The sequence below is a fragment of the Poecilia reticulata genome, linkage group LG17 (assembly GCF_000633615.1).
Source record: "Poecilia reticulata strain Guanapo linkage group LG17, Guppy_female_1.0+MT, whole genome shotgun sequence".
Taxonomy (NCBI): Eukaryota; Metazoa; Chordata; class Actinopteri; order Cyprinodontiformes; family Poeciliidae; genus Poecilia; species Poecilia reticulata.
The window spans coordinates 25,126,839-25,150,478 of record NC_024347.1 but is presented as its reverse complement, the minus strand read 5'-3'; the positions used below and the strand labels follow the sequence as shown (position 1 = coordinate 25,150,478).

The following is a 23,640-nucleotide window of genomic DNA, read 5'->3' as shown; positions in this document are numbered from 1 at the left end:
TGCTTTCATTTCACTTGATAATATTTATATTTATGTTTTCCAGGTTGTCCTCCTGAGTTCAGAAAGTTTGGAGACAGCTGCTACTACTTTTCTTCTGGTACCCAGAGACTCAACTTTAATGAAGCAAACAAGTTCTGTAAAAACATATCATCCCATATGCTCATAATCAATGACAATGAAGAACAGGTAGAGATGAAATCACATTTGACATAATTCGACCAATTATTTAAAATAATCATCAAATGTTTATTTCTCTCTTATTTTTTTCCACCAGCAATTCATAAGAAATGCCATTTCAAAGGGMTATTTCTGGTTGGGTCTTACTGACAAGGAAGAAGAAAATGTCTGGAAGTGGGTGGATGGAACCATACCAGTTTTTACGTGAGTCATAAATTCATAGATTTATTTTTGAATTTCTTCAGACTGGCACAAATAAGTTTAACAAATTTGCATTGTCATCATCAGAAACTGGAAACCTGGTCAGCCCGATAACTGGACCCACGGTCATGTAAATGGAGAGGATTGTGCGGGTCTTATCCATAATGCTAACTGGAACGATTTCTACTGCACAGACCGCATTGGGTTCATATGTGAACGTTCATCTGAGTGTCAGTACTTACTTAAAATCTTAATGCTGTGTCTCAAAAGTGTTTGTACCTTTTTACATTTTAACTAAGACATTCAAACTCTGCTTCCCTCTTACACTTGCACATGTATTCAAACCCCTTAAACTTTTGCATGTTTTGTCATGCAAAAGCCTAAACGTAAGTGTATGTTAAATGATTCACTCAAAGGGACTTGTTGATGGTGACTTGCTGGTTGTTTTTTTCTAAACACAGACTTTTGGCCAATCAAAAATGTTTGTTTGTGGTTGTAATGTGTCAAATGTGATCAAATCTAAGGGGTATAAATACTTTTGAGTAAATGTTAATTATATGCCTTACATGTCATGTTTTTCTCTTCATAGTGGTGGTTCCAGTTTTATAGCATCCATCGACTACTTCCTCTACGCATGAAGCTGAGGGAGCAACAATAAGGAGAGTCATGTGAAGGAAGGAGCTCAACTTAAAGGCTGAAGGATAAAGCCGGCTCAGTCAGGCAYCATGGAGACGAGAAGACGATTCTAAATAATTACTTTTAGTGCCTGTTGTTTCTTCAAGGCACTTTAAAACAAACTGTGGAACCCAAGAAGGAGCAAAGATATCCCTCTACGGTACCAACTGAGATTTGGTACAGAAGTATCATGAGATTGTAGTTATGTCTGTAAGCTGTAACAAATTAGGATTTGGTGCAGCCAGTTCTATTCATGTATATCTGTAAATAGTATTCTATAAGATTTGGTACTGTTTGATATTTTTGCATTATTACTATACTTAACACTTTTTGCAGATTTTATACTTGGAAATCTTTAATAAAAAAAAACGTTTTTTTATATTTTGGAGAGTGAAAAGGTGAAAACTGTTTTTATTTTGTAATACTTCATAGATTCTGAGCTTTTTATAAGATGTTGTACCTTATAAAATCTTGCAGTGCAAAGCACTCACATTTACTCACTAAACCAATCCAATATTGTATGGGAAAATAAGTAAAGTGCAGGTAAATGTCACTGTTCTTAAACTAGTAGGTTCCAATCACAAATATTATCATGAGCACTGAGCAGTTTTGCTGTTTTAGGGCTGACATTACTTAGAATCTTACCTGTCAGTGATTTCATAGCTCTTAAAACATGTAAATTCAGTTTAGACCAATATAAAAAGATTTATCCAATGTGACAAATACAGTATGACAGGTGAAACAAGTGTTTGCATTGCCACTCGCTGATGTAAAAGGTGCCTTTACTGTACCATATATTACTTAATAAGTGGTGGTTTGTAATCTGGTTTAATGCTTGATTGTCCCTCTTTTAATTCACCAAGCTAATGATGATCAACCAAGACACTTAAGACAATAAAACAATAAAGATGCTCTGTGTTGAGTGACTGAGTTTTGCTTTTTTTTTTCTTTTAGGTTTAAATGAAATGATATTGCCTAGACTAGTGTCTTATTTTTCACAAACTCAATCTAGACCATTTGAATCTAAGGTATCAGAACTCTCATTTGTCAGGCCTTTCAGACACTCACCTCTCCATTCATCCAGTCATCCATTCTCTATAACCACTCATCCTTATTGCCTGTTGGGAGGCAATAAGTCGCAACTATTGTTGCGACAGGTGACTAGGCCATCACAGGACAGTTTAGTGTGACCAATAAACCTGACACTTAGGCATATTGGTACTGTGGACGGCAGCTAGCATACTCAATACCATCTGGTACAACTCACAGTTCCTGCCTGAAGCTCCATGAAACAGTTCTTTGTGGAAACTAAAAGGTCCCTGAACACTTAAGGTCTCCATACGTGGGTTGTGCTTGACCCCTGTATCACCATGGCATCTCAAAGACAAATTACTTTTGACAGACTTAACAAACCTCTTATCCACTTCAGTTGCAAAATCCCACCTTCTTGCTGCCACCTCAATAAACAGCACAGAAACAATAGATGGCAGCGCTTTTAAGTTTGGCCTAATGTGTCTTTAGAGTTTCAGCTTGAAATCTGTTTATCCCTGTTTTAAGATTTCCATCTGGTTCATTTGTGAGCACACTAGCAGGAGAGGTAGCAGTTCTGAAGACAATAAAATAATCATCATCTTATTGGAATACATCAAACAGACCAAATGGATTTTTTCAGCATTGTGGCTTGAAATGATCTTCGCTTCAGAGATCGTTGACAATAAAATCTGGCCATTGCACTCTTCTCTGTTTATCTTCAAAAATGTCTTCCAAGTCTATTTCAGAAATGCATGGCGTGTTGTCACATGCCTCTCAATGACTTCAGCTGAACAATAAACACGATTTAAAGGAGAAATGTATTTGCTGTAAACATATAGTTTATAATAAATACAAAAAAAAGATTAATGAATGAAAACAAAGACGTCATTTTGATCATTTGCGCACACAAGGGCATATTTACCGTAGCTTGTGTTTTATCCTGATAAAGTAATTATTCACAAGACATCAACAATGCAAACAGGATTATATTAGACGTGAGCTTTATTGACTCCTTAAAAATGCCTTTCTAAACAGCTGTGTAAAATAACTAGATTTTTTTCTTGAAACTGATAGACATACACTCATGCTTATTTTGTTTTAGAATGCACCTATTATCCGTACTGTAAAATTATTTGTAATCAGTTTCATTTAAACATAAACATGACAGAGCGTCATGTGACCAATGTCACCTGACGATGACATGCTATTTTTTTTTTTTCCACAGCAAAGAAAATTAGTATCTTCTGATTATTTTATTTTTTTCTGGTTCAAAAGGACTTTAGACACCGATAAGTATTTGACGTTGAGCGCTGGATTTACTGTCGCTGTCACAGTTTTATTCGTTACCAGACTGTCTGCTTCATTTACCCAGCATGCCTCGCTTGTTGCCGTCTGGAGAGAAGGAGTGACTGTGTAGAAAAGAATCAGCTAGCTCAATTTGACATCTATGTGGTTGCTGTTACTATGTGTTTATTGTGGGTGAAGTAAGAGGAGGGGGGGGGAAAACAATATTTAAAGGAAGGTGAAATATCTTGTTGTCAACACCTAGCGATGCCTCTCTTCACGACCAACCCCTTTGACCAAGATGTTGGTGAGTAATCAGGCTAACATAAGTAGCTGGGATCAAACAGCTTTGTTTGGGGTTTCGCAGCCTTTCAAATCATTTGCTATTTCTAAAAGAACATTTCTTACATTCGTTTAACAAAAAAAAAAAAAAGAGTATTAGAAATGCGTATATAGATGTTTCTTATTCATGTTGTGAAAACGTAAATGTAAACAGAAGTGGGGATCAGATGCAGTCATCAGCTAACTACAGCAGCTAATGAGCTCCCTGCCTCATCATCTGTATCCCATCGTGTGGGTTAACCAGCCCGACATTAACCAAAAAGTGGAAGTGAAAAAGGATGCGGTGTTATCTGAGACCATGAAGTTACGCTGTATTTCTCCAGCTCTCTTTGTTCTGTGTGCAGTGGTTAACCACTTCATTGGCATAAACGGTGAGCAGGAAAAACAGCACCATGCAGACGGGGCTAATATGTAATCTCTGACCCAGCATTTACCGTTTAGGCTAAACTGTTATTAGGATTTTTTATTTATTTTTTTTATTGAGTTCCTGCTGTTTGTCATAACGTAATTTCAAATTATAGTCGTTTTTTTTTTATTGTTTTATGCTTAGCTTTGATTACGTTTTAAGGAACAGTTGATAACTTTGTCAGGCTAGTTGATCAGCCTGATGGAACGGTTGATGTGAATCATATAACTGATCATCTCTCTTGTTATGTAACAGTTTAAATATATGGGCCATATTAGAAACGTAAATTGGAATATAGTCGTCGTGATACTCACACAAATTTTTTTCTTTTTCAAAATGTTTAATTTAGTCAAGGAAGCTACACTTCATGTGTTTATGACCATTCTGTTCTTGCCAATTGTATCAATTAATTTTCTTCTTATAAAAGAAACCAAAAAGAAAAACGAACGCATACCAATGGCAATAGTTTTTATTTCTCCGTTTAAGTTAAAACGTCATTCTTTTAAAATATACAGGCTTGCTGTCAACGTAATATACCTAATGCCTCGAGCTCCTGCTATGCATGAAAAGATCCAGTTTATTATGAAATACTTTGACATGTGGCAGACTTTAAAATTTCTTCTGATGTTTTAAAAAGAGGAATACTAAAGAGGCTTAACAAACTTTGAAAACAAATGAATGAAAGTTTTTATTTATCTATTTGATATATATATTTTTATGTTAAAATCTGAATTTGATATGTTGCATCTGAGATGAAAATGTTTTCTGTTATGCTGTTAGACTTCCATTTCATGATTGTGCTCATTTGCAGTTTTGTACAATCGACCCATTTGTTTAGTTCACAGATAAGTTAGAAGCAGAAATTTGTTTACACCGATGTATGATCATATAAATAGAAACTGGACACACCACTTGCAAATAATTTTTTTTAGCTTATTTATGTTTTTTTTTTTTTTTAACAAAGCCTCTCTTTCATACCTTCCTCTATAAAATGTAAAATAAATAAATAAATAATGTGATCTGTTGGATTTCTGCTTATATTGCATGCTGTGTATCTTCCCTGCAGAGAAAGCAACCAGTGAGATGAACACAGCTGAAGACTGGGGCCTCATTCTGGACATATGTGATAAGATAGGGCAGTCACGCACTGGGTAAATTGAATCTTCCTTATTTTGAAGTAGAACTCCTTTTTATTTTATTTTTTTTTTTCCTTTTTCATTTCCACCATTTTTTCAGCCCACGTGCAGTGTTTTACGTTGAAGTACACAGTTAATGACAAAAAACTACAAACTTTGGTGTATGTTGTTGAAATGTTATGTGAAAGACAAAAACACAATACATAACTGTGAATACAAGGGTTTGGTTTTACAAAGAAATTCTCAGAAGTGTGGTGTGGATTGTGGTTGTGACATGACAAAATGTAGAAAAGCTGAAGGGTTGTAAATACGTCTGTAAATTTTCTGTTTATTTCTTCAGACATCTGAGTTCTGCTCTTGTCTTTTAGGCCAAAAGAATGTCTCCGCTCAATAATGAGAAGAGTGAACCACAAGGATCCCCATGTAGCCATGCAGGCATTGACTGTAAGTAGACTGTAAACAAACAGCAGTGTTTTGCACACAGTTAAGTCTGGAAGGAAATGCAGAAGAAGATCTAAGTGTTTGCTAAGGACAAATATTGCTAAACAGATAGTGGCAAATGGATAGATGCTGCAAAAGTCTTGTGACCTCAACCCCACCTAAGATCCTTTTGCACAACCCCCGTGTGCTTTTGGTAATCACTGAAATACAAGATTTATTTTAGTCATGTGTGAATTCAAATTTGCAGCTCTATGATTGTTGCTTCCTGTTGTCGTTGTCCACACAGCTCCTGGGCGCTTGTGTTTCAAATTGTGGTAAAATCTTCCACTTGGAGGTTTGCTCTAGAGAGTTCGCCAGTGAAGTCAGTAACGTCTTAAATAAGGTGCGTGGTCAATTTTAGTTTTGCATAATGTCAAATCAAAAACATAGTGTACTTGTGGTCATTTCTTGTATATGTTTTTTTTTCTCTCTCTCTCTCTCTAATTGGGCTGCACCTAGGGTCACCCAAAAGTGTGCGAAAAGCTGAAGGCGCTGATGGTGGAGTGGGCAGAGGACTTCCGCAATGATCCACAGCTCAGCCTGATCTCTGCGATGATCAAGAATCTACGTGAGCAAGGGGTCACCTTCCCAGCTGTGGGCTCTCAGGTAGGTCTGCTGGCAGTGCAATGAGTCATGTGATGTTTACTCTTCATGGTGCCTTCAGTGCCAGTAGATCCAATGTGCRYATGCTAAAAAATGATTCAGTCATCTGATGTGTGATTATCTTCTCCCAGGCTGCAGAGCAAGCAAAAGCAAGCCCAGCATTGGTGGCAAAGGATCCCTCCACCACCACAAACAAAAAGGAGGAAGAAGATCTGGCCAAAGGTAAAATGGCCACAACGAATTACAGCTTTTTCTGCTGATAATCAAACCACCACAGGAAATGTTATATAAACAGAAAGGAGCACAAAAACGTTTATCAAATACGTACATTTGCAAATTTGCTTCAGTCTGATGAATTAAAAAAAATCACAAAGTGCATTTTCTCTTTGTCTGCAGCTATCGAGCTGTCGCTAAAGGAGCAGCGGCAGCAACCGCAGACGTCCCTGTCGAGCCTTTACCCGAGCACGTCCAGCCTTCTCTCCACACACAAGTCCGACGGCAGAAAAGTCCGCGCCATCTACGACTTCGAGGCTGCGGAGGACAATGAGCTCACTTTTAAGTCCGGAGAAATCATTACCATCCTGGACGACAGGTGAACTTCATCCAACAAATAGTCTGAAAGTTGACGTTTCTGGACTTGCATGTTTTTTTTTTCTTTTTGTCTTGTGGTGATAGACAGTTGACAAATTAAAATTTTTCTTCAAAGGCCAATGTAAATTCTAACTAAGGAGATTGTGTGTTTTATGTGGCTTGTCATATTTATTATTTTTGCTTTGTTTAAATAAACTGGCCATTCACCATGATTCTTGTAGCAATGAGCCTCAAATAGTTGTTGTGTTTTTAGTGACCCCAACTGGTGGAAAGGGGAAACATACCAGGGAGTCGGCTTGTTCCCTTCGAACTTTGTCACCGCCGATCTCACTGCAGAACCTGAGATGAGTGAGTATTACGGTCAACAAAGCATTTCTTCAGAAATCACTCATTCTTCTTCGATTCATCATATTCAGTCATGGCGACACGGCTTTATGGCTTTATGAATAAAGAAACTTTATCACTTGTCGACAAGTGAAGCAACTAAAATAAGATAAATAAATAAGACTCCAGTGCCTGACGGTTGATCCAGTCATGCATTAAACAGCATCCCTCTATATGTTCATGCAGTCACAAACAAAGTGTGTGGAGCGTTTGGCTACAGTTCCCACTTAACACACAGCTTCATTGTGCAATTCATTTGTATGCTCGCACAATTGACGCCTTCTCTCCTTCTCCATTCGTTCTCTTCAGAACATCGCTGTGTCTTTTCCATGAGTTGTTTATATTCTTGATGATTTGCCGTGAAAATGTCAGTAGATTTAGTTTGTGCGTCGTCTGAAAATGATTTCAGTAAACTGTGCTCTAATCTCACTAGGATAAATTGTGCGACTCAACCCTACAGAAAGGAGTTTGATCATATAACATAGTAGAACTGAAAAATGTCACTTGCTTCAGCTACTCTTGTTAGTCTTTTGACTTTGGTTACTTTTAAAAAAAAATAAAAATCACATATAGCATTAACCAGTATGATGAACAAAAGCTGTTGCGTCATATGTGGTATTTATGCAACAATTAGAAATAAAACATTTGATATGTTCTAAATGCTGCTATTTTAAACTGAAAAACAACTACTCATGTAGCTGCTGCTGGGCTGAAACATTTCTTACTATTACAGTTCTAAGTGTTAGCCAAAACATTCATTTATTGTTTTCATTCTGTGATGTAGACTTAAGAAGAAATCCTTGTTTTCTTATGCAACCATGTTTCAGTCAGCTGCTTAAAATACTTGCTATTGAAACTTACAGACAAGTTTTAAAATACAGCGCCTTGATTTGAGTGCTGTCAGTTTTCACACCGTCGCTGTTTGTAATTTTAGTAATAAGCAGCTGGCAGACAGTTTTCCATCCATCCATTTTCTTGCACCCTTGTCCCTTGGTGGGGTCGGGAGGGGTGCTGGTGCCYATCTCCAGCTAACGTTCCGGGCGAGAGGCAGGGTACMCCCTGGACAGGTCGCCAGTCTGTCRCAGGGCAACACAGAGACACACAGGACAAACAACCATGCACACACACACTCACACCTACGGGCAATTTGGAAAGGCCAATTAGCCTGACAGAAAACCCACACATGCACAGGGAGAACATGCAAACTCCATGCAGAAAGACAGGAATCGAACCCAGAATCTTCTTGCTGCAAGGCAACAGCTCTACCAACTGCATCACTGTGCAGCCCGGCAGACAGTTTTTTGATGCTTTATCCTCCTTAATGGGGTAATGACTAATTTTAGCTGCTTTGAAGCCAGAACATTGATAGCAGTGACCAGTCTATACCAGACCATGCCCGTGTTTTGGTAGTGGTGCTTCATATTCATATATTTTTATAGCAAATGAAAACAAAAGTCGGAGTCATAAATCAATGAAAAAACTCTATTCCTTTTGTTTGCAACTGGTAAAACAAACTGCAAAAATGAAAACAGCCATGTATTCACGTAAAATATATTGGATGGTTGCATCGAAAGCTTACAGCAGATTTTTAGTACGGAAGAATAGTTTTGTGCTTAAATCAAACTGTTGCTCTTGCTGTTGTTTGTGTATTTGCAGTGAAGACAGAGAAGAAGACTGTACAGTTCAGCGAGGACATCCAGGTGGAGACAATAGAGCCTGAACAGGAGCCTGTGTATATAGACGAGGTGGGTTCCCTTCTGTGACTTACATCAGTAAAGAGCTTTATTGTGACGTTTCAAAGTTGTTACTCGCTAACACTAACATGAGTGGCGTTACTAAATTTCCGAGTTTTCATAAGGACCGTGTAGACTGAACTTTTCACATGAGCTTGTGACTTTTTTCTTTAGGACAAAATGGATCAGCTGCTCCAGATGATTCAAAGTGCAGATCCTACAGACAACCAGTCGGACAGCGTGGAGTTACTCCAGCTAGAAGGTAAACAAAACTCATTATAAATTAAATCAGTGGTATAGAATGAAGTTAAAATTGTTCATTGTTTACCAGAGAGGAAACGCGTAAGCTTTATGTTTGTTTTTCCTCAGGTGCATGTAACCAAATGGGACCTTTAATTGACCAGAAGTTGGAGGACATAGACAGGTATGACGGTGTCTTCTCTATGCCACGTTTATATAAATAGTCATGGATTTTTGTTTTTGTTTTGCATCCTCATATGAATGGCCACGTTGTAGAGTTCAATGCTTTTTTTTTTTTTTTGGTCCTTTCTAATCTATCTCCAAACTATGCAGCTTTATCCTGCTAAATAAATATTTAGTTCCGGTGCGAGTTTGATAATGAATGACGGGTTGCGAACTCTTTCCCCTCTTGGTTTGTTTCGCCAGGAAGCACTCTGAGCTGTCAGAGCTGAACGTAAAGGTGATGGAAGCGTTGTCTCTATACGCAAAGCTGATGAATGAAGATCCAGTGTACGCCATGTATGCCAAGCTGCAGAGCCAGCAGTACTACATGCAGCAGCCTGCCAGCGCGGCACAGCAGGTAAAGTTTTGAGTCGGATTGCAACGCGGACAGGACGTGGCTGTTGAGGTTTTGAATTAAACTAATATGATGGATTCTTTATTTGTTATAAACCACACGTTTTGTAACTTTTGTTACACAATGTGTGCTGTTCATAAGGTTTCTGTACAAAGTGTGTGGACGTTTCTATCTCCGCAGGTCTACCCCGGTCAGCCTGCGTCGGGCTCATATGCCATGAGCGGCACCGGGGTGCAGGGCTACACGGTTCCTGTGGAGCAGCTCCCTGCTGGTGCTCCCATACCGGGTCATCCAGCTCCCGGGTGAGTTCCTGAAACATAAATCTCTTTCTTGATACACTAAGGAATATAAGTTCTTCTTTTGATTGTAGTTTTCAATTTGTCCTTTTTTGAGAGTTTTGTTAGTACCGCTCTTATAGTGTCCTCACTTTTCAAACAGAGGTTTGATTTTTACTCTTGAAGCCAAATGGAAGATTAGAAATTTTGGTCAAATTTTTTTTTTCTAAATGTGTTGTCGCTGTTCTGTGTTTAATTTTGTAATAAACGTTAATATTGTTGCACATAAGTATGGGCAGAATCCAACTTTCTGTTTTCAATTTAGAAATGTGTTCTATTTGCTGATTTTTATGCTCACTTTTATACTGACTTTTGCCATTTGTATTTGAAAGCTTGTCTGTCTTATTGTTTTCAATATTTCCCTGCGAGTTTTGCTTTTAAGTACTTAAACTCACAGCAAATTTGGGATTCTTCAAAAGTCATTATAATTTTAATAATTACTTTTTTCTTATTGTTTTTGCATACTTCTCCTTATTTAGCTGTTTTCCTGCAGAATTGAAGCAACTTCTAAATTATGTAGTATTTACAATTCGACTTATGAGAATAACTTAATTTATGAAGTCTTATTTTTTGTAATATTTCATAAGACTCCACAAGAACATAAATACAGGCATTAAACAAGCTGAATAGACAAAAAAAGATGGCAGTCCCTAAAACGTTCAGATCATGTCACAAATCATAATCGGGGTTCAGCCACCAGAACTCCATCTGTTGAAGCCAGTGGCTGAAAGCACCTAATAGACCAATAAATCGGATGAGTCGGGTCATTGAAAGCCCCAGAAGCTCTCAATAAAATGTAATAATGTTGACACCAACTAAATAACTTCATAACTCAAAACCAGTTCTGTTGTTACTTTGTGACCTCCTCTCGTAGTAAACTGAAATTGAAGCTAGGATGGCTCAAACGTTCCACCTCAATATCATTTATTTATTTTCTTCTTCTTACTCTCAACACAGTGACGTCCACATGTACATGGGCCAGCCACCGGTCTACGCCGCAGCGCCTGGTGCTATGGCTCCAGCAGACATTCAGTCCTACCCAAACCCCGCCAGTGCTGCACCGTGCACAGCTCCTGCGAACTACAGCGCCCCCTCTGGCACAAGCTTAGCGCCTCCCTCAGACGTCCCACAGGCCCCTTACTCAGAGAAAGCCTTGCTATAGGCCCCCCATCCTTCTCCTCCTTACAGATAGGATAAACAAACACACATTGTCAACCCACAGTAAGAAGTAGTTCGTTGTTGTTCCCATTAAGGAGGAGCAGCAGGTTTGAAAATTTGAATCGGAWCAGGCAAACACTGGCGTTTGGTGCACCTTGTGTTTTATTTGGCAAATATACATGTGAGAATACAGTTACTTCTTTCTGCTGGTCATGAGGTATTCATAAGGTTTTGATTTGAGCTGACAAGTATGTAAGTTTGAAGGTATRCGTAATTATTATYWTTTTTKATCATCTTTGCACATTTTTACCTCCTCAGCTGCTGTTAGTTGGACTGGTTTATKTTTTGTTCATGGTGTAATTCTAAGCMCCTAATTTAAACCCGGCCAGAATGAAATCCGCTTTTTATGTACAAAATCTGACAATAAATAATTAATTAATGCTCGATTTAAAGATTTATGGAAATACATTGTTACTTTTGTTTGTTTTTCAAAATCTATAAAAACCCATTAAAAAGGGTCTTATAGAGCTGTTTTTAAATAATTTTGCAAACAAAAAAAGACATAATTAGAATTCTTAATTTTCGAATCTATTCAATTTCTAAATATAATTGCAACTGTCSGAACATGTAGACACATCTTACACTTAGAGAATATGATAGCTTAACAGTAAAATCAATATAGGTGGATCTGAATAAATTTGTTATTCACAGAGTGATACATTTTAGACATTTATTTCAGTAAATTTTGATGATTGTGGCTTAAAAATTCAACATGTCACAAAATATATAACTTAAAATTAATTTAAAACAAAAAAAAAAGAAAAATTGAATACACCCAAAATGCTGAAGGAACTTTGCTTCACTTGYCCTGTGTTCTCACTGTTGCTATTTTCCCTTTTTCTGCTCCAGTTTTTCCTTCCACTAAACTTTCCACTCAAACTCTTTGATGAGAATTTGAGTGGAACAGTCAACTTTTTTAAATTATTGGTTTGTATTCTCCTTGTGAAGATTGACGATGAGTGCTGGACAACTGTCAGTGTAGTGGTCTTCCTCATGGTTATATTGCCYATAACATGGACAAAATGTAACATAATTTTTCTTAGTTTATTTTTAAGCCATAATCATCCAAATGAGCAGAAACAAACACCTAAAACATAATTTTGAGATTCACCTGTGATTATTAGAACTTGTCCCGTATTTCTCAACAATGTGAGGTTTTTGKAAAGAAAACAAGTTTTTACCGATTAGAGTAAACAAGTGTAACTGCACCTGCTGTATAAATTTAGATGATCCACATAACGCGTGAAATCCACAGCAGGTCTTTGACAACACTAGTAACAGGCCTACWTATACAGACTKTAAAACACTAACACTGAGACACATTCAGGGTGCCACGGTGATCTCATCCACTACAGCCGATTTCAGCCCCGTTCTTGCCACRAAAATAGTATTTTTTTCTTCTTTTTTATTTACATCAAAACGCTAAGCTGAAAATGTACCTGTAGTTCTCCTGCCTATCTTTTACAATTGTCCTCAACTTTAAGAAGTACTGAAAACTGAAGCCACTTTGATTTCTGGAGGGAACGAAAACAAGGACAGCGGAAGCATGCACATGACATTTGTATATACTGTATTAAAATGGACCCCGTGCGGTTGGCTGTATGTTGGCACAGCTCTCCCAGACATAAAACTAAATTCTGCCGTTTTTGCATGTACCTGGTGAATTAAAGGTGTATTAGCCATCCCTACATGCCCATTTTCCTTTTCAATCCAAGCAGCGTTGCCTCCTTTCTCAGAGGGTTGCAGTCCTCTGTGTCCATCAGGGCTGTGCTAACATGCGTGCACCACCAACTTGGCTACAACGGGGAAAAACTGAGCCCCACTGATTTCTTCTCTTTTTTTTTTGTGAACACCTCGTTTGCCATTGTTATTTTGTAGTGCTTTCTAATTTATGTTTAATTATTATGATGATATTTTTAATGAAGTATTSCAGGATGTATGTATTCAAAGAATAGAGTGGAATGTGCGATATTCTGCCTAACTTAGTTGTATATTTCAGACGAGAACCTGGGCGTTTCTCTTATTGTACTGTAGGTTTAATGGCGTCATTCGAACTGACTGAACTCRAGCCCACATGTGTTTCTGTGATTTTTTTTTTTTTTTCTCCGACTTGAGGGACGTTTCATCTGATGAAGAGGCATTAGTTGAAGATGTTTAGTTGCTAACTCTCACCCAACATTAGATGATGCATTTAGTGTGTTCTAGTCCTGAATAATTTATATGACTTATACATGTAGCAGGTCTTTGAGAAAGATGATGGTTGGAAAAACAAATTTTCAATAAGCTAATAAAATGGAAAACTAAAGTTGTTTTGCGTTTTATGTTTAACTATGCTTTGTGAAGGAAATTTGAAGTACGAATGCTGAAGTAAACTTTAGAGTAGGGACAAGTTTCTATACTCTGGACAAACTTTTCTGATTTCATTTTCTCCTTGGATATCTTGTTTCAAATGTGTAAATGTCTTGCCATCCATGTGCCACCTTAAGAATGCAAAACAACTTTTAATTTAGACTTGGTACTCAGACTCCATTTTGGAGAATTTTATTTAAATATTAATGTAGTCGAGGCAAACTAAATGAGTCAAATCGGCCGTGTTCAACCATAGMAGCTATTCTGGGACCAGGAGAGAAGGAGCCACTTTGTTGTCGTACGTCATCCGAACGAAGCATTTCATTGCACCGCAGCGTTGGACTGCAGCCCCGATGTAACTTTTCATTTTTTTTTATTTTTTTTTGTACAGGATTGAGATGCTGCCTGTTTTTGAGTTTAATCTCAACGTTATTGTAAAGGTTCTGTCCAAACTTGTACTCTGCTGTTTCTATGTATTCTTTTAACCATACCTAATAATTGGTATTCACAATAAAACCAGGCCAAGTGTACAGAGTAATGTTTTTTATCCCTTTTTTCATATTCACAGTTTAGAGGAATCCATTTTGCAGTAATGATTTCATGATTAATTGAGTTTTCAGTAAAGCTTTTGATGTTTGTACAGTGCTAGCTCATGGGGTTGCAGCAATGCTCCAAAAAGATGCATATTTAAGCTCATTTAAGCTTGATGTGAACATTAAAACTTTGTATCTGTAACAATATGTGTACAGACATGCTTAAATTAAAATGTTAACGATATTAGGTTTGTGTTTTGATCAGACCTTCTTTTCTTTGCCACTAGATGGAGACGTAGTTTTAGCTGTTGATTGAGGAAAAGATGAATCTGCCGTGATCTTTGAAACAGAGGCTTTTTGGGAAATGTTGCTTTTTGTTTTTACATTCCTTTTTTGCTCCTCTAACATAAACAAATAGAGCAATGTGACCAAGCTTTAATGCATTTATCTGTAAAGAAAGTTGGAGCATGCCTGATCTTAGCGTAACAGTACTTTTTATCAAACTTTTGCACAAGTCAAGCTCTGTGCCGTTTCTTCTTGAAGATATGAGATGGTGATTGCTTCTGTTTTTGTAGCTGTAAAAGGATAAATGTGAGCAGCTCATTAGGCAGGCAGTAAAACGATACAAGCTCCAGTGCAGTGTAAGCAGTGAGCAGAGTTCAACGTTCCCGCAGGGACATTCTGAGGGAGATGATTGTCAAAGTCTGAAGCTCCCGATTTACAAGTAGCCACCAGCGGTCAGGGATGATGCCCTCAGGGAAGACGGTCAAGCTTGTCGTGTATGAGGTGCTGCAGTTTGCGGCTCTCATCGTCCCCGTCTTCGTAGTCATGGAGAGATTTGCCAGGCTTATAAGAGACGTGAAAGGGCAAGATGTGACTGCTTACTGGCTCGTGGTGGCGGCTTCCATTGCCTATGTGACCTCTGCGACCTTGCTGGTGTGGGTTCCTCTCAAATACGTGATCCTGAAGAAGCGGAGATTCGTCTCGGAGATCACGCAGTGGTGAGTTACAATTATTTGTCTTCAGTTGTCTTCGTGAGGACTGAAATGAATCTGAGATTATCAGGGACATTTGAGGCTTAAACTAAAGTAACACTGCAAAAAAAATAGGTTGAATTCTCGGGGGAATAAATTGGAGTCCTTCGTTGAGTATTACAAAAATAATCAGCTCAAAAGTTAAATTGTGATGCAGAACGATCCCTGTAGGTTATTGTTGCCACTTGATTTTTTAAAAGTGTTGAATAGAATCAGTTCAAGTATTTCTATTTTTCTAAAAGTGTACATAAACCTGAAAATGTTATAAAGATGGGGCTTTAAGCAGTGGAGGAATGAAAATCTATTGTGACTAATTCAGAAATCTGTTTTATTAATTGCATCAAGTGTGGCTGAGAGCATATTGGTGCATATTTCGTAAAAATATGAAAACTCCTTGAACATTTTTACATTTTTTTGCACTGCAACAACAAATCTAAATGTATGTTATTTTATGGGACATTCCTCTATAAAGTAGAACATACTGCATACTGAAGTGAAAAGAAAAGCATAATTTCACTCATTTCCCTAACTAAACATAATGATACAAGTTCATGCATTTGCATTCAATCCCCTCCAGAAGTAATTTCATTTATAAATAGAGTTGTGATTTTTAGGAAAAACACAGCTGTTCTGTGGAGGCTCCAGAGGTTTAGAGAACATTATTGGACAGAAAACATCACAAAGACCAAGGAACAACACAGGAGAAACAGCCAGTTAAATAAAAATAAATGTTCATCAGCTACAGAAGCAACAAAGAAATCCCTAGTAACTTTGGATAACCTGCAGAAATCCTCTGCTCAGGTTGGCGAATCAGTTCTCAAGATTGTTTTGCCTCCGCTCCCTTCAAATGTGCCTCTAATGGCAAAAAAGAATAAAAATGTTAGCAATATGCACCAAGTGAGGAAAACAGCAAATATACTAAAGGTGCTGTGGTCAGATGAGATCAAAATGTAACTTTTTGGCATAAATGGAGAACACTGAACTCTGCACATAATCCTGAAAACCCCAATTATACTGTGAAACATGGTGGTGGCAGCAATATGCTGTGGGGATGCTTTATGTCTGCGGAATTGTTGGTCAGTTGATGAGATGATGGACGGAGAAAAATACAGAAATTTTAGAAAGACAGCTTGACCAAAACAGTGCCAAAAAATTGCTTGGATACATTTAAATTTTTTCCATTTTACTAATTACTGGTTTACAATTATTGTGTTTTTCTATTCCAGGAAAGTTCAGTAATATGTATTGAAGAGAATAGTGGCGGTGTGATTAAATGTTTTCTAAAAAACAAACCCAAGGAGTAGCAATACTTGGAAGTCAAATCACTTCCACTCAGCTATACGTTTCCCTAAAAAGCCTGTGAATGTGAAGTATAACAGTTTTATTGTCCACATAAAGGCTCTTTAAGATATGCACTGACGGATTTTATTGCTTGAGTTTTATTTTCCCCCAACATTACGAAGGGACACATAAGCATTCCTACACTGATAATGACCAGACGACAGTACATAAATGTGATATGTGATCAAATTGCATTACAAAACATTTCTCATTCTTCAATGACAAAATAAACCTTATTCGCTTTTCAGGAGACCGACAGCACTGGCATATCTTCTGCTGACAACGCTGCCATGTTTTGCCATTCTAATAGCCAGTTCCAAGGTAATTCCCTCAAGACTGATCACTGCTGTCTCTGTGATGCACCTGTTGATGTGTTGTTCTGTCACACGCCAGCTGAGTCCTTGAAGAGGCTCATATTTTCTTTAAACAGCCTATTTSARGTGCAGACCCACATTACAACCCCCTTTGTGGATGAAAAAACAAGATCATGAATACTTAGAGGAGTTATTGTCAATATGGCACGCTTAGGCACCGATTTTATTGTTTATTGTTTAGGACCCCCATTAGCTGGATGCTAAGCTACTCTTCTTGGTCCATCATTAAAARCACATTAAGATGTATGACAGATGACAGATTTAGCTTGTATATTTACATTTGCAAGATTTACAGTGTGCTGAAGTGTTATTGTAGATTTCTTTTGCAACTTATTGAGTTAAATGAAACTTATCCACTAAAATTCAGAACATTTCTCATAAAATTTCACATTATATATATATTTTTTATATAGTTTTGAATACTAAAGTGAATGTCAAAGTGACAGCAGACTTCTCTGAAGACTGTAGAAAAGTCTTAGCATAATAGCTGATGAAAGCTAACTTTTTCTGCTCATATGTTGGTTAAAGTATAATGTTTAATGAATAAACTGACAACTGATTAAAACARCACAATGACTAGTTARTAAGTTTGGATACACCAAGCACAACGGATCACTTTTTCGCCCCTGAATTGTAAACACTCAGAAGTGAGAATCGACTTAATGTTCACTCTTCAGTCCAGATGCATTTGMCCACTTTTATCTCTGCTGGTAGTGAGCAGGACTTTGTCACCATTGCAAGTCAAACCAGGGCAGTGAAATGTCACAAGACTATGTGGTCCATATTAGATACTCAGTAACAGATAGTAAAGAAAAACAGGTTTTCCATTAACCCAAATTTTAATGGCACTCAACATCCTGAGATGGATAAACAAAATAAATGGATCGTGGTAACCTACTTTCTTTGACATTTTGAGCTTGGACTGTCTGGGACTCAGATCAGACGAGACGACCYGCTGAATTTAAGCATATTACTAAGCGGAGGAAAAGAAACTAACAACAYTTACATTGTATTAGCTCTCCATTTCATTGTATGTGTATTACAGAGTAACTTGTGAGGCTCTCTATCCACTGGTTAGAGATTGACTGGAGTTAGGTCTTGAACCGGACAATGATTCCAAACACCAAATCTACAACAAAGTGCCTACAAAACAGTGTTACAGTGGCTTTATCTAAGTCCACACCATAATCTGGCTTAAATACCATCATGAGTCCATGAGACAACTAGAGGAAGCAAATATATGCAAACTTTAATGGAGTGACAAAGTCTTGTAAAGAACACCCAACYATGCTTCTTCCACATGTGATGCAGTGTTAGTCATCCAGGAAATGACTACTTTATTTTATTCATGATGCCAATGTTGGATTTAAAAGCAGTAGCATACTTAAAGTTCATTTTCACAGATTTATATTCCCACTAAATAAGGAAATTGGMATCAAAGTGACAGTGTAACCTTTTTTATATTTGCTACAAAATAAATCCAGCAAAACTACTGTAAATCACATTTCTCTTCYAAATTCACTTTTGAAAATTGTCTGAGCACTTCCATGGGGGAAGATATTAACATCCATTTTGCTGTTATTGAACTGTAGGTCCAGCTGGACAAGCAACAAAGACTYGACCATTTCACAGAGCTGCCTGTTTCCTTGGTTCTTTTCTCCCTGGTTTGTGTGGATGTCATAGAGAGGTTACGGCCTCACAACCTCATGGGTAAAGGTAAGCTTTCAACTTAGAAGATTATTTTTTTAGGAGTTCAACTCAGTTCTTTATCTGCAATGTGTTGCCTCTGCTCCAGAATTGACAATATACAACTCAAACATTGTAGCGGTTCCCCATAACTAACATTACTTAAACTCACAAATCCTGACAGTTCCCTTATCTTGTGGTATGTTGAATACTTGAAACTCAAAGCAGAAGTGACAACATTACTTACTTCCTCAATATATTTCGCAAATATTCATCTGTCCACTTTCGAGGCTCACTGAGAGCAATCCATTATATTCCCAGACGGTTAGTGGACTCTCAGGTATGAAACAAAAAGGGCATTGCGGGACTTTTCTGAAAAACAAACACACTTAATCCTAAAGCAGCAGAACACTTTGAATTCTACGCACTTGATCCCACCATACACATACTATTCAGAACTGTGYTTTAATAGTAACTCGCACTCTTTAAARATGGTGAATGGTCTCGGTGTTCACATAATCATCTTTTGTTTCTCATGTTTAAACTCCAACATGTTTTCATTATTCCAGTAAACATGGTAAGATAGGAAAAAGCTTGGGGGAAAAAAATACATGTCTATGCCAATAACACCACAGCAATATGCGTCTACAAAGCCATACAATCTCATATTTTCACTTTCCGAAAGAAAGGCAAGACATTTGTTTTGTCCTCATTATCTGTTGTTGCCTTCCAGTTTCAGTTTGCTGTTGTTATTGTCACATGCCAAACTTTAAACATAACGATGTATTGTTAAGCTTGTATAACATCTAGTCTCGTCATTTGCAGCTAATGTTATGGATTCTGACTACGACATGTCAAGACCTGTCCTGACCCACCTGACACATGTGACCAGTRTTTCAGGCCAGCTGCCAGCTGATGAAAGCCAGAACAGAGTGACCCCAGGCCAGGCAGRGGCCAGAAATGGCAGCACAGTCAACAAAAGGCAGGATGTCGCCGAGTCCCCTCACAGCACACGACCAAACGCTTCGTACCTGTACTCTTCCACCCCACGACTGATGCCTTACTCAGGTCCCCTAAGCTTCCTGTGGAGGAAAGATGGAAGGGCAGAGGTATTTGTGGAGTGTTTCTTGTTCTGGCTGGACACAGTGGAGATGGTGCGAGTCTCCGGGGAGCCAGACATTTTCTACTCAACGTGGGTGTTCCCAGTTTACATCCTGGCTTTCCTTTCTTGTCTTCGCATGATCATTGCTCCCCACAGCTTCTTGCTGCCGCTTGCTGGAGCTGTGCTGCAGGATCTTCCTTTCTTCATTATTCGAGTTGCACTGATTGTTGTGTTTGGTTTTGTAACACCTGTGTTATATCCTCTGAAAAATGTCCTGGTAAGCTTAACTTTTGTCTATTTCACATGGATGACCAAGCTGAGGATATTTAAAAGACACCGCCTGTTCTGAGGAGGAGCGTAAAGATCCCAACTCATCTGCGAATGTTTGAACTGTTGGCTTTGAAGAGCAGCACCATGGACTCCTACTGGAACACCATTTGTGTAATTATTAGCCTAATGATATATATAAAGGCATATAGACTGGGCATGAGTGTTTTTATGTCAAGAACATGTAAAAGAAAACATGTCTGCCTTTCCTTAAATCTATACATTTCCTTGAGAAAGTATGGATACCTCTTGAGCTTTTTTTACATTTGGTCACATTACWGTCAAATTAAAACAAACTTAACTGTATTGTATTCAGATTTTATGTGACAGGCCTAAATATGGTGCATAACTGCTAAGTAATAGAACATAATGGGGTAGATGTCCATTAACTTCACTCATAGAGTTTTTGCCATTTTTTACTTTGAAAAATACTGTACATATTTATTTTATTTCTGAACTTGTTTTCTTGCTGCATTTATTCTTTAAAATCTGTACATCTGTAAACAGAAAGTAATAAAAAAGTTTTAAAGTTACATATTTATTGATAGAGAAAAACACACGTGAAAATGTTTAAACTTATACAACTAAATATGTGAGGGTGCTTTTAAGAGAAGTTATCTATTGGCAGGCTTAACTCAAGAATATTTTTGTAAAAAAAAAAAGCCTAAAATTCAAAAAGATTCGTAATGACATTGCTTGAATTTTTGTTGAACGAAAACATGATTCCAAAATCTTTAAAGGACAAAACCTATCCAAAATAACATAAACAGAGGTAATAGATTAAAAACATTAACTGAATAAATTATTGCAGTGGAATTAGGAATGAAGCGAGTCGAGCGCATTCATAGYTAACATGACCAAAACTTAAGACYAAAGGAGGATGAGGAGAARTTAGTCTTGAGTTCTGGGAGAACGGGAATCAAGGTTTTATGAAAACAATGTGAAACATGAAGCAAATCAATTGAAAAATAATGTTTGTGTTGCCTGTGCTTTGAAGATATTTTAGATTGCAGGTGCTGTGCTTTCATTTTCTTTTGGATGTTTGAGTTTGTATCAGAGCAGACCTCCATAGTGGCTACACYGACACAATGCAGTAACTATACTGCACCCCTACCAGGACACATTAAACAGCATTACACCCATGATTCATATGGTCTTTGTTCCTGTGATAGATTAGCTTCAGCTGACAAAGAAAAACATAAAATCATATAAGGTGAGGAAATAATGCATTCCTATGAAGCTCTGGGAGAAAACTTGTTAAAGACCTTATTTACCATGTGAGTGACAAAACATCAGCCAAGCAGCTGTAGCTCACGCAGTAAAGAACCAGATCTGGCTGGCTTTCATTTATGAGCATAAAAACTGAAATTAACTTCCCCTGATATCCCCACAGCCATGATCGTCCTGCTTCTCAATAATTCATACCATAATTTGCAATAAGGCATTAATACAGCTTGCGCTACAAATAACGGTTGCTATTGGAGTGCAGCCTGCTGGTGTGATGGAGGACACTTTCTCATTAGTATGACAGACTGAATGCTTAAAATGATCAAAGAAAACAGCAGACTGGACACCATTTCTCTTGATAAGAGACTTGAAGATCCCCTGATCATCAAATTTGTTCAAATTTGCCAATTTGTCAACATCAGATAGTTTTTATGTGACTTTGAAGTATATGACTCCTTTCACAGTAATAATAAACATATATAACAATACAATTTATTTTGTAAGCATAAATAACCCTTGACTAAATATGTTTATCTTTGCTTATTTTATTTATTCCTGTTTCTCTGCAGAATAAATATATCTTTAGCTACTCTTCAAAATGGAAAAAAAAACATATGTCCATTTAATTACCGAATTACTCATCTTAATCAGAACCAATGATCCAATTTTGCTTATGCACAATTTGAGTAATAAGTAAGAAGTCTGAAGCACCAAGAACTGTGATCAGCTGTAGAAAGTTTACCTTGACACCACACACAGTGAGGAGAATTTTAACAAAGARGAAAAATTGACTACTGTATCTTTTTAATTAGGTTCCGGTATAAGTAATGTTCAGTGTGAAACAAAGCAAATGTGTAACAGGTACAGTCATAAAAAGTAGCTCTGAACTGAATTCAAAGAAAGCTGAAAAAATATTGTGTTGTTTGTCATGTTGCAACCAAAAACTCTAGTGTGTTTTATTGAGACTTTATATTACAGATCAACACAAAGTAGTGTATAACAATCATCTGGTTCACTACAGCTATAAATACTTCCAGATTTCTTTTAATTTAATCTGCATTATSTTTAAGTTGTATATAGTTGGTAATAAGTTGGGTGGAGGGAAAGCTGTTTTTAGGCCCTATACAAGAATGCACAAAATTTTTTAAAAATTACTCAAAATTGAACAACAGCAGAGGCACTTAGAGTGGACAAGGTGAACAGAGATGAGGAAAATAAGATAGAGAAATGAGATAAAGAGAGGGCAGATCATGAGATATGGAAGGAGGGGGAGACAGAAGAGAGATTGGGGGGCTGCTGAACAGGAGAGGAGGTTTTGTAAATCTGACAGACCGGAGGTGCATYTGAATTCAGGCTGTGTTTCTCCTGCGCTAGCCGAATGTTACCCGGCTCTAGCATGGCAACAGAGAGGGGCAGCACTTCTTCAGCTGCAGCCTCTGCACACACACAGACACACACGTGCACAGACAGTCGCAACAGGATCGCAAAGAGTGACTCAGGTAAGCTGGAACGCCCCTGAAGAGACGGTACCCCTGTGGTGAAGGAAACGGCATGCGCAGCGAGAAGGAGAGATAGTGGTTGAGGAGGAGGAGGGGCTACAGGGCTGGAATCTTTAAGGAGGAAGAAAAGGAAGACTGAAGAGCGCTGAACCTGAAACTGTCTGATTCTGGACTCCTACAGTGAGCTTAAGAGAGAGGGATGCGGACAAGATGGATGTGGAGTGATGCAGGATCTCTGACTAGACTAATGTGAGAGACTGAAGAGCGCTGAGAGACTCGCAGAGAAGAAAATGATATTTAGTTCCAGCAGCAGACTGTTCTCGGTGTTTGAACTGAAGTGCAGGCTGAAGGATTCTCAACAGGGGATGCTGAGACACTGATAGAGGTGAGGCGGGATGGAAGGGCAAATATGCAGACCGRCAGATGAACCACCTGTTCTTTTAAAGATGAGGTGAGCATATTCACACCAAGAGATTTAGAAATCCCGCTGCTCTTCAGACTGACATATGCTGCATAGGTGRTGGATATCTAGATATATGCTGTCAGCCTCACCTGGACCAGGTCTCAAAAGAGGAMGCAGACACTTGACTCCCCAGGTGACCTCCCCTCTCTCTCCACCCCTTCGACAACTTGTGGACTTTGTAGATTGGAGTCTTCGTCTCTCACAGGATCCCCAAACTCCCTGATGAGCTTCTCTTAATGGACCATGAGAGTGAAATTTGTGAGCTGGTTTTAAGGTGACACCCCCCCAAAC

The 23,640-nt window shown here is 38.0% G+C and overlaps 3 protein-coding genes across 3 annotated transcripts in view; all 3 read left to right on the top strand.

Annotated features, from left to right (window-relative positions):
• colec12 (collectin sub-family member 12) overlaps positions 1-1,976 on the top strand; it is a 29,405-nt gene extending 27,429 nt beyond the window's left edge. Inside the window, exons 7-10 of the mRNA XM_008434482.2 lie at positions 44-186; positions 275-381; positions 466-608; positions 968-1,976. Coding sequence (XP_008432704.1) covers positions 44-186; positions 275-381; positions 466-608; positions 968-987 — 413 coding nt within the window. The 3' untranslated portion in view covers positions 988-1,976. The remainder of the gene's footprint in view (positions 1-43; positions 187-274; positions 382-465; positions 609-967) is intronic.
• A 1,329-nt stretch (positions 1,977-3,305) lies between these two features.
• On the top strand, positions 3,306-14,301 carry stam (signal transducing adaptor molecule (SH3 domain and ITAM motif) 1). The gene is made up of 14 exons (XM_008434481.2): positions 3,306-3,676; positions 5,184-5,268; positions 5,622-5,697; positions 5,981-6,076; positions 6,193-6,339; positions 6,468-6,558; positions 6,733-6,928; positions 7,181-7,275; positions 8,968-9,056; positions 9,219-9,306; positions 9,414-9,468; positions 9,711-9,864; positions 10,042-10,163; positions 11,154-14,301. The coding sequence occupies exons 1-14, from the start codon at positions 3,637-3,639 to the stop codon at positions 11,356-11,358; spliced, it is 1,539 nt and encodes a 512-aa protein (XP_008432703.1). The 5' UTR covers positions 3,306-3,636; the 3' UTR covers positions 11,359-14,301.
• Positions 14,302-14,962: 661 nt separating this feature from the next.
• tmem236 (transmembrane protein 236) lies at positions 14,963-20,477 on the top strand. The gene is made up of 4 exons (XM_008434480.2): positions 14,963-15,297; positions 16,920-16,992; positions 18,638-18,761; positions 19,557-20,477. The coding sequence occupies exons 1-4, from the start codon at positions 15,041-15,043 to the stop codon at positions 20,180-20,182; spliced, it is 1,080 nt and encodes a 359-aa protein (XP_008432702.1). The 5' UTR covers positions 14,963-15,040; the 3' UTR covers positions 20,183-20,477.
• The last annotated feature ends 3,163 nt before the right edge of the window (positions 20,478-23,640 follow it).